At 38.8% G+C, this 10,922-nt stretch overlaps 1 protein-coding gene across 1 annotated transcript; it reads right to left on the bottom strand.

The window, feature by feature from the left end:
• Nucleotides 1-1,350: 1,350 nt before the first annotated feature.
• On the bottom strand, nucleotides 1,351-4,200 carry LOC132554960 (toll-like receptor 6). Its single transcript, XM_060219288.1, has 2 exons — nucleotides 4,134-4,200; nucleotides 1,351-3,752 (listed from the first exon to the last, which is right to left on the bottom strand). Exons 1-2 carry the CDS (start codon nucleotides 4,198-4,200, stop codon nucleotides 1,351-1,353), a joined length of 2,469 nt encoding a protein of 822 aa, XP_060075271.1.
• Between the last annotated feature and the right edge of the window lie 6,722 nt (nucleotides 4,201-10,922).

The raw sequence follows: 10,922 nt of genomic DNA on the forward strand, positions 1-10,922 counted from the left end.
AATCAGCTAATGAACTTTGGTTGAACATCATGCGTTTAAAAAATTCGTAGCTTGGCTAGATATTTACTTCAGGGAACTAGGTTTGAGCATTTTGTGTTGACACCTGTCATAGCCTGGCTAGATATTTACTTCAGGGAACTAGGTTTGAGCATTTTGTGTTGACACCTGTCATAGCCTGGCTAGATATTTACTTCAGGGAACTAGGTTTGAGCATTTTGTGTTGACACCTGTCATAGCCTGGCTAGATATTTACTTCAGGGAACTAGGTTTGAGCATTTTGTGTTGACACCTGTCATAGCCTGGCTAGATATTTACTTCAGGGAACTAGGTTTGAGCATTTTGTGTTGACACCTGTCATAGCCTGGCTAGATATTTACTTCAGGGAACTAGGTTTGAGCATTTTGTGTTGACACCTGTCATAGCTTGGCTCAGTATTTCCTCTAGGAACTTCGGTTTGAGCACAATGTGTCGATACCAGTTACAACTTATCATATTATATGTCAATCTGCTAATTAGATACAGGAAGCTACATACCTTGATCAGGGACACACACACACACATATATATATAAATATAATATATCCGTGTTTTTATACAAAAATCTTTCGTTGGATGTTTGAGATAGATGTTTTAGGGACATATTTAGTTTTGAAATAGTACGAGGAGAGTTAGGGGGTAGATAGTCAGGAGAGACTGAGCCAGCGAGCTTGAGAGTCAAGACCGAGTTTAGAATACTTAGTATATCAAATATAATATGTATCACGAGGATGTTATACACACAACGAAGAGAAAGATATGAAATCTCGACTTTTTATTTCATCTACCCAGATCCAGATAGCAGTGAGAGCTAATTATATTATCCCTCCCCCACCCCCTCCCAAGCAATGTCCGTATTTCCTGTACAAAGCTGACAATGATATTTCGTATTTTAGATAGAGTATATTTTTTGTTATTTCCCTTTTATGGTAGTGTAGACATCAGACATTAAATAATGTTATAACACAGATCACAAGACAATGGACAGATATTTGAAACAAATACTTATTTATGTGAACAATGAAGGGACTACTGTACGATCACATTACAAGATTTGATGCTTAAAGTTCGACACCGTTTGACGAATAATTAACGTACAACTGATCAAGTTTTAAACAAAAATCCCGATGCAATGGCTGAGAAAGTAACGGATCCAGTCACACAAAGTAAATGGTTACTTAAGTGAACTAATCAGTGTTTATATACAATGATGATCTTAAAATATCAATCGTTTATGTTTTTTTTCTCAAGTTTGTCACTAATTGCATACAACACTTGAACCGTAGATATGAACAGACATGTGGACGATCAGGTTTATACCGTTGACTCGGAATTAAGAGTTTTAGCGAGGCGTTTATTTCCTTTCCGAATGCGTTTCAGTAACTTTTCCCAGAACAATTTCCTTGCTGTATTGAGTCTTGTGCCATCGGTATTGTGAAGGTCCGGCCAATGTAAAGGACGTATTTTGTCCCAGTTTTCTCGAATCATCTTTGGAAACTCGCTTTGTTTTATATCATCTAACAGAATTATGATATTCATGTACTCTCTTCCTTCCCGAAATGAGTACCTACTGGCTACTTTCATAGCAAAGGTTTGCCATTCGTACTCCAGAAATTTACAGCTTACCACAAATACAGTTTGATAAGAATCGTCTATAGCACCCATAATATTATCACATATGTCAAGTCCAGTATCAAACGTTTTGTCCTCGGCACCATAACTCATATCCTGTTGTTCTAGCCAGGGAACTAACGTTTTCCGTATCCATCCACAATCATCCCTGCTGTAGGAAATAAAGATGTCATATGGAAACGTGTCGTGTTCTACAAGATTTCGACACCAAAACCTTAATTTTAAGCTGTATCTCCAGACTACTCGGAACAGAATACCTAGTATTAGGCAGATTACTGTGATAGTAATGGAAACGATCAACCAGAACTGTGACACACAATCAACTCTAAAATCGTGAAAGGTTTCTAGTAACTTGACAATCTTCATGTTGCTATCAACACATACGAGCTCGTTTTTGTCGTATATAACTTCAGTGGTGTCTAACCAAGATAGAAAAGCCAGGTTATCACAATCACACACTAAAGGATTTCCACCAAGTTTCACCGTGAATTTCTCTGACTGCGATCGATAATTATCAAGAATGTTGATTTCGGATAAGGTTAAAGATACTATTAGATTATTACTGATATCAAGCATTTCTAATACCGTCAGTTGTTGTAATATTTCAATAGGAAGGTGAACCAATGAATTGTCGACAAGGAGTAATGTTTTTAGGGAACCCGACTGGTCTGTAAATGTATTCGAGTTAAGTTGTGTTAGAGTGTTTGACGATAGATCGACATGAGAAAGTAGATTTAATCCTTTAAACAGGGTATTCGTATAAAACAGGTCGCTATTTGCTAGTTGACACTCTCTGGCTGTCAGTGTTGACAACATCAACATGTCACTGAACATTTCAGGGTATGGTGATGAACAATCTATTCCGGATATATTAAAGCCTGTAAGATGACTTAAACCGTACATCTTACGTCCACACGTGAATGAAGGAAGTTGGTAACTAATGTCCAGAACTTCGAGATTGTTTTTTTCGACGAAACTTAATCGACCGTAGTCATATGTAAATGGAAAATGTGTAAGATTCAAATGAATAAGCGTTTTGGGTAGATATACACTATGTCGAAAAAGTCCTTTACGTTTTCGTGTGAACGTTGACTTCTTGTAGGAGCAATCAATGTACTTTACTGATGGAAACAGCTTTAAGATAAAAAACACTTGTGGTGACTGAAAGGAATTTTTTGATATATCTAAATACTCAATACAGCCTCTACTTGCCCATGTCTTAAATGCCACAGTATTGATACTACCGATTGCATTGTCAGACATAAATAGTTTTTTCGTGCAAACTTTGCTGAGGAACCATACGTCTGAAGTTCCCAATTGAACGGTTCCGCCATTACGCACATAGTTGGAACTTAATCTAATCGAATCCATCTTGCTTTCCCGTAGTCCGTAAAGAAGGGACAGGACTTCAGTAATGTCTCTGTATCGGCGTGAATCCAACACTAACGACGATAAGCTTTGAAATGGATACAAGGCATCACTTTCTAACTTTCCTGTTTTAAAGAAAAGACTCAATTCCATGATGTTCATTTCTCCCAATGCTTGAAATGTCGTGTTTTTAATAGATAGTTCACCGTTTTGGTAGAAGTGCAAATTTTTCAATTTTTTGAAATTCAAAAATCCTTTCCCAAAGTGCATACCATCAAATATATCAATATAAAGAGTGTCTATATTGGAAAGAGACAAAAACGTTGCTTCTGGAAAGACTTTTCGCAAATTGAAATTGTTACTATGAATAATCAGCGTCCGCAGATTTTTCAAAGACTGGAAAGTGGTTTCCTTGAAAGAGGAGTCATCCAGCGCATTGTGTGATAGATCTAGACGCTGCAAATATCCAAGGTGATCGAAAGCGCCAGTTGTAATCACAGATAAGTTGTTATAAGATAGTGAAAGGTGCACTAAATACGGAATAGTTATAAACGCCCCTTTCTGTAAGATCATCAAACGGTTATAACTTAGATCAAGAAGGGTTGTGTTTTCGTCCATACTACGAGGAATAGCTTGCAATCGACACCCTTGACACGTGACCTGTGATGTTTCTCCTGATCTATAAACATCGCAGCAATCCTTGTCCGTTAGTCGTTCTGAAATAAAGGGGAAATAACTCAGATTAATACAAGTTGAACGTTACAGTAGTTGTGTGACCAACCATTTAGTGTTCTTACAAAGACGACTTCGATTTATTTTGTACTGACAATAATAGTTGGTAGTCTGTTTCTATGGAATCTTTAATTCAATAACCATAGCGACCTGTTTGGATATTTTCACCATATTTTCCTTCCCTGGGGGATATAATCATATAATACGTGTTTTGGATATCTTTCGAGAAGTTGGTTGGCAAAATGGTACTATTGTTTATGTAATAGTATTTATCATGTATACTGGAATTAGTTACAAAGGTCTTCTATCAATATTCAGCTTGTGACATTTTCTTGAAAAGAAAATTATTATTCTTATATTAATACCAATAACGTGATTTAGTTTCCTGTCAATATTTAGATTTTGGTGCATGTTTGTGGTATTTTTGGACATTTTTATGTGATATTTTGCTTTTGTTATTATACCTGAAAATAAGTCGAACGAACGGTTTAGAGGTATGCTCACCAGTGCCTGATAACTTGGAAAAGATTCACACATCCTATAACGTTATTTATTATATTCAAAGATTTGGCACTATTCTTCAAAAGAGAACATTATTTGATTATTTGGTATATAGATATACATCATCTTGAGATATGTTTAGATGTTGTGTATCGGTTTTAGGAGAGTGTTTGATATAAGTTGGAAAACTTTTGCCCGATCCTCATTGTATTTTATTTAATACAATCAAAACATGTTGAAATAAAACCCGAGAACAATCGTTAACATCTCATTTAACAGTCCCGATGACATTATTTCATAATGATTTGGGAGCATTATTTTTCTATATATTTTCATTTCTTTTTTGAAAAAAGGAGGAAAATGCATGTGTTGTGTTTGTTCATGTGTTGTGTCTCTACATGTGTTGTGTCTCTACATGTGTTGTGTTTGTTCATGTGTTGTGTCTGTTCATGTGTTGTGTCTCTACATGTGTTGTGTTTGTTCATGTGTTGTGTCTCTACATGTGTTGTGTTTGTTCATGTGTTGTGTCTCTACATGTGTTGTGTCTGTTCATGTGTTGTGTCTGTTCATGTGTTGTGTTTCTACATGTGTTATGTCTTTTCAAGGCTATGTCTCTACATGTGTTGTGTCTGTTCATGTGTTGTGTCTGTTCATGTGTTGTGTCTCTCCATGTGTTGTGTCTCTACATGTGTTGTGTTTGTTCATGTGTTGTGTCTGTTCATGTGTTGTGTTTGTTCATGTGTTATGTCTCTATATGTGTTGTGTCTGTTCATGTGTTGTGTCTGTTCATGTGTTGTGTCTCTACATGTGTTGTGTCTGTTCATGTGTTGTGTCTCTACATGTGTTGTGTCTGTTCATACGTTGTGTTTGTTCATGTGTTTTGTCTGTTCATGTGTTGTGTCTCTACATGTGTTATGTCTTTTCATGTGCTATGTCTCTACATGTGTTGTGTCTGTTCATGTGTTGTTTCTGTTCATGTGTTGTGTCTCTACATGTGTTGTGTCTCTCCATGTGTTGTGTCTCTACATGTGTTGTGTCTGTTCATGTGTTGTGTCTCTACATGTGTTGTGTCTGTTCATGTGTTGTGTCTCTCCATGTGTTGTGTCTGTTCATGTGTTGTGTCTCTCCATGTGTTGTGTCTGTTCATGTGTTGTGTCTCTCCATGTGTTGTGTCTGTTCATGTGTTGTGTCTCTACATGTGTTGTGTCTGTTCATGTGTTGTGTCTCTACATGTGTTGTGTCTGTTCCTGTGTTGTGTCTCTCCATGTGTTGTGTCTGTTCATGTGTTGTGTCTCTACATGTGTTGTGTCTGTTCATGTGTTGTGTCTCTACATGTGTTGTGTCTGTTCCTGTGTTGTGTCTCTCCATGTGTTGTGTCTGTTCATGTGTTGTGTCTCTACATGTGTTGTGTCTGTTCCTGTGTTGTGTCTCTCCATGTGTTGTGTCTGTTCATGTGTTGTGTCTCTACATGTGTTGTGTCTCTCCATGTGTTGTGTCTCTACATGTGTTGTGTCTGTTCCTGTGTTGTGTCTCTCCATGTGTTGTGTCTGTTCCTGTGTTGTGTCTGTACATGTGTTGTGTCTGTTCATGTGTTGTGTCTCTACATGTGTTGTGTCTCTCCATGTGTTGTGTCTCTACATGTGTTGTGTCTGTTCCTGTGTTGTGTCTCTCCATGTGTTGTGTCTGTTCCTGTGTTGTGTCTGTACATGTGTTGTGTCTGTTCATGTGTTGTGTCTCTACATGTGTTGTGTCTCTCCATGTGTTGTGTCTCTACATGTGTTGTGTCTGTTTCTGTGTTGTGTCTCTACATGTGTTGTGTCTGTTCCTGTGTTGTGTCTCTACATGTGTTGTGTCTGTTCATGTGTTGTGTCTCTACATGTGTTGTGTCTGTTCCTGTGTTGTGTCTCTACATGTGTTGTGTCTGTTCATGTGTTGTGTCTCTACATGTGTTGTGTCTGTTCCTGTGTTGTGTCTCTACATGTGTTGTGTCTGTTCATGTGTTGTGTCTCTCCATGTGTTGTGTCTGTTCATGTGTTGTGTCTCTCCATGTGTTGTGTCTCTACATGTGTTGTGTCTGTTCCTGTGTTGTGTCTCTACATGTGTTGTGTCTGTTCATGTGTTGTGTCTCTACATGTGTTGTGTCTCTCCATGTGTTGTGTCTCTACATGTGTTGTGTCTGTTCATGTGTTGTGTCTCTCCATGTGTTGTGTCTGTTCATGTGTTGTGTCTCTCCATGTGTTGTGTCTCTCCATGTGTTGTGTCTCTACATGTGTTGTGTCTGTTCATGTGTTGTGTCTCTACATGTGTTGTGTCTGTTCATGTGTTGTATCTCTACATGTGTTGTGTCTACATGTGTTGTGTCTGTTCATGTGTTGTATCTCTACATGTGTTGTGTCTCTACATGTGTTGTGTCTGTTCATGTGTTGTGTCTCTACATGTGTTGTGTCTCTCCATGTGTTGTGTCTCTACATGTGTTGTGTCTGTTCATGTGTTGTGTCTCTACATGTGTTGTGTATGTTCATGTGTTGTATCTCTACATGTGTTGTGTCTCTACATGTGTTGTGTCTCTACATGTGTTGTATCTCTACATGTGTTGTGTCTGTTCCTGTGTTGTGTCTCTACATGTGTTGTGTCTGTTCCTGTGTTGTGTCTCTACATGTGTTGTGTCTGTTCCTGTGTTGTGTCTCTCCATGTGTTGTGTCTCTCCATGTGTTGTGTCTCTCCATGTGTTGTGTCTCTACATGTGTTGTGTCTGTTCCTGTGTTGTGTCTCTCCATGTGTTGTGTCTCTCCATGTGTTGTGTCTCTACATGTGTTGTGTCTCTCCATGTGTTGTGTCTCTACATGTGTTGTGTCTCTACATGTGTTGTGTCTGTTCATGTGTTGTGTCTCTACATGTGTTGTGTCTCTCCATGTGTTGTGTCTCTACATGTGTTGTGTCTGTTCCTGTGTTGTGTCTCTACATGTGTTGTGTCTGTTCCTGTGTTGTGTCTCTACATGTGTTGTGTCTGTTCCTGTGTTGTGTCTCTACATGTGTTGTGTCTCTACATGTGTTGTGTCTGTTCCTGTGTTGTGTCTCTACATGTGTTGTGTCTGTTCCTGTGTTGTGTCTCTACATGTGTTGTGTCTGTTCCTGTGTTGTGTCTCTACATGTGTTGTGTCTGTTCCTGTGTTGTGTCTCTACATGTGTTGTGTCTGTTCCTGTGTTGTGTCTTACTCTGTAGATGTTCATGAGTTGAGAATACAAAATCAACCTAACTACCTTATTTGATGGTTCTCTTATTTTATATTTTAAAAAGGAATTTTGTCGATAGGAAATACTTAGTTTTATCCTGCAACTGGCGCTAACATTGTCGGAACTAACCCGCAAATCGACATTTTTATTGTAATTTTTAGCACTAATACAGTTTATATTTTAAGCCACTGACCATGTATCCTCTCTCTATATTGTGCTTTCCGTACTGTAGAAGACTTCAAAATACTTCGTAAATCATTGGGTATTTTAATTATAATTTGGATGAGAACAGAGACAAAAAATTGATCTCGTTGTATTTCGTCACTAGACAATATGTTCACGCATTCTGTGTGGTAAACAGACGATTAAATCCAGACAGTCTATAGTATTGTTACATAAAAAATACATATGGTTTTGGTAAAAAACGACGGGAGGTCAGGTAGCGCAGTGATTACTACGCCTTTCAGTTGAACAGGAACAGGAATGTTGAGACACCATCTCAAATCACAATTAAAATAAAAATATGTATTTACCTGAATAGGAAACACTCCACTGAAAGTAGATTACCAGAACAAGGAAGAGGTTTTCCATACCGTCGCTCGGATGGTTATCCAGGAAGTAAATAAGTGATAGAAAATCGTTATGTGACGTCATCATTATGTTGTGTTCACATGTTCTATTATAAAAAAGACGTGTTAGCTTTATGAGACTACTTTTAAGTCGCTTCCGAATGATCTGGCGAAAATGTTGGACACAAAGTCCAACATCGTTGGATATTATTCACGTTTTTTTTTACAAACAGTCACACATTTCATTACCGCTGTACGACTTTAAATACGTATGTCTGTTTAGTAACAGTCCCCACTACACCAAACTTTGTTATCTATTTGGATAACTGTAAATGGGTTTTCCCCAGTAATACATTTACACTGGATTTACTTGAATGGTTACACTTCGTTGAACACGAAAACTACTTATGACTAGTTAAAACCCTGCCTTTTGGTATGAAGCTGCAGTAGTTACTTTTATATTTACTCCAATGTATAAACAGATAGTAGAAAAGAAATTACTTGGCATTAACAATTTGAATAATTTTCTATACTGAATAGGGAATTATTTGTCAGTACGAACAACTTCGTTTCTAAATACTACTATCTTAGTACAATGTTTACTGTGATATTTTATTTTCAATAAATTTTATTAATATAAATATCAAACTGATAAGAGAGTAGCTTTATAACATCTGTTTAGTCTTATTAATCCATGCATACATACATTAGTCTTACCTATCTATCCATCCATCCTCAGAATTTATATTCAATGAATCATAGGACTAGTGTACCTTATCTCGATTTTGGCATTATGTTTCGATCAATTTCGGTTCCCCTCATTCGCCTCCTAAGTTTCAAAGTTTAGAACCTTAGCATCACTGACGAATCCTAGAAGGACGAAACAGTTGCTTGGTGCAGTTAATTAATTATCTCGTAATTCAATTAATTTATTTCCCTGTTATTTCCAATAGAACATCAATTACTTGTATGTATTTTGAACTGTGCCACTTAATTGGTTGACGTTGATAAAGAAATGATAACGACTGCTTCCGGTCATCCTATTGACACTGAATTTAAAAATAAGTTTAAAAAATAAACTTAATTGCCAAGTTCAATCAACAGAACTCCCATCTCCAAAACATCAAAAGGATATCTGTGTGCAAATTTCCGCGTAAAACCGAATACACGATCAAATTCATTGATGTCAATAGAAGTCTCGGTCACAGTTACCTGATAACACGAATACATATAGGCGATCGTTTCACTGAAACGTTAACATATACTGAGAGGAAAAAGAAACGCAATTAGCAGAAAGTTAATATTGTAAATTAAATCCTTGACGTACACCCTTGACACTTGACAAATGTGTGCATTTGAGTTAGGTCCCTATGGTACCGTATTAAAATCACTGATGCATAACTAAACTGCGCACTCCGCTTGTACAAAAGAATAAGAGACAAAAGCACGATATCTCGAACCCAGTATAAAGGATTGGTTCAAAGTCTGTGTGTGCGAATCTTTAGACATATCACTCTTGATTTCCCACATTTTAAACATAAACAGTTCACCGTAAAAAATGCCACGACTGTCCGAAGTTGACAGGGGTCGAGCCATTGCACTTCTTATGCCAGGTACCCCGCAAAATCAGGTCGCTAATCAATTTGGAGTCCATCCATCGAACATTTGCCGTCTCATCAAAAGACTACATGCCACCGGAAGGGTTGCAGATCGTCCCCGAAGCGGTCGCCCTCGTGTGACGACGCGTCGGCAGGATAGGGCAATGCGACTTTCGCACCTACGCCATCGCTTTCTGACGGCCACGGAAACAGCAAGGAACACAATTGGGCGTCATCATGTTCCAATTGATCCAAAGACAGTGCGTACTCGACTGCGTGCCTTTGGTCTAAGACCGCGGCGGCCATATGTTGGACCACAGCTTAATGCGCGGCGACGTGCCAGACGAATGCAATGGCTGAACGCACATTCCGTCAGACGCTTCCCAATGTAACGTTGGAGAAGGGTCCTGTTCTCAGATGAGTCCAGGTTTTCGCTTTACCGGGCAGACGGCCGACGTCATGTCTATAGACGTACCCACGAGCGCTATGCAGATGCTTGTGTGATAGAGAATGACCGCTTTGAAGGAGGATCGGTCATGGTATGGGGAGGGATTGCGCATGGTATCAAGAATCCTCTGGTCGTTATTCAGGGAAATCTCAAGGTCGTCCGCTATAGAGATCAAGTCCTAGCACCGCATGTTGTTCTTCTAGTACAGCAGCGTCAACTGACGTTTCAGCAGGACAACTCCCGGCCGCATGTAGCGAGGGTTTGCCGTGGGTATCTCGCAGCAAACAATGTCCCCACCCTAGACTGGCCCCCTTACAGCCCTGACCTCTCCCCAATAGAAAACCTATCGGACGTGTTGGACAGAAGGATAAGACGTAGGCCGAATCCTCCAATCAACGTCGCTCAGTTGGCGTTGACGCTGGATGAGGAATGGAATCGTATACCAATGAGGAGGGTTAATACCCCGATCAGTTCAATGCACAAAAGATTTCATGCAGTTACTGCAGCTCGCGGGGGGCACACACGATATTGATGGGTCCAGAACGCACTTTATTTTGAGTGGGGTACTCTTGAATCAACGTCAAATTCGAAAGGTTTACTGAACGTACACGAATGAAATTCTCGTAGATGACAGAGTGGTCAACTATCTTCCAGTTACACCATAATTACATTCTAAAACCCTTTTTCTATTTCCCGTCGTTGACCTAGAAATTTCTAATTGCGTTTCTTTTTCCTCTAAGTACACAATTACGTAATACGGATACACACAACAATTACTTCCTTGTTGTGAGATCGGTCGACGGT

This window comes from Ylistrum balloti, unplaced genomic scaffold, assembly GCF_031769215.1.
Source record: "Ylistrum balloti isolate Yb309-2 unplaced genomic scaffold, AGI_CSIRO_Ybal_v1 Utg370450, whole genome shotgun sequence".
Lineage (NCBI taxonomy): Eukaryota > Metazoa > Mollusca > Bivalvia > Pectinida > Pectinidae > Ylistrum > Ylistrum balloti.

Excerpts from the sequence above, each read along its gene's own strand:
- LOC132554960 (XM_060219288.1), bottom strand. The coding sequence starts at position 4,200 with ATGTCCAAAAATACCACAAACATGCACCAAAATCTAAATATTGACAGG. Across the intron at positions 3,753-4,133 it reads GAAACTAAATCACGTTATTG|AACGACTAACGGACAAGGAT; the intron begins GTATTAATATAA and ends CCTTTATTTCAG.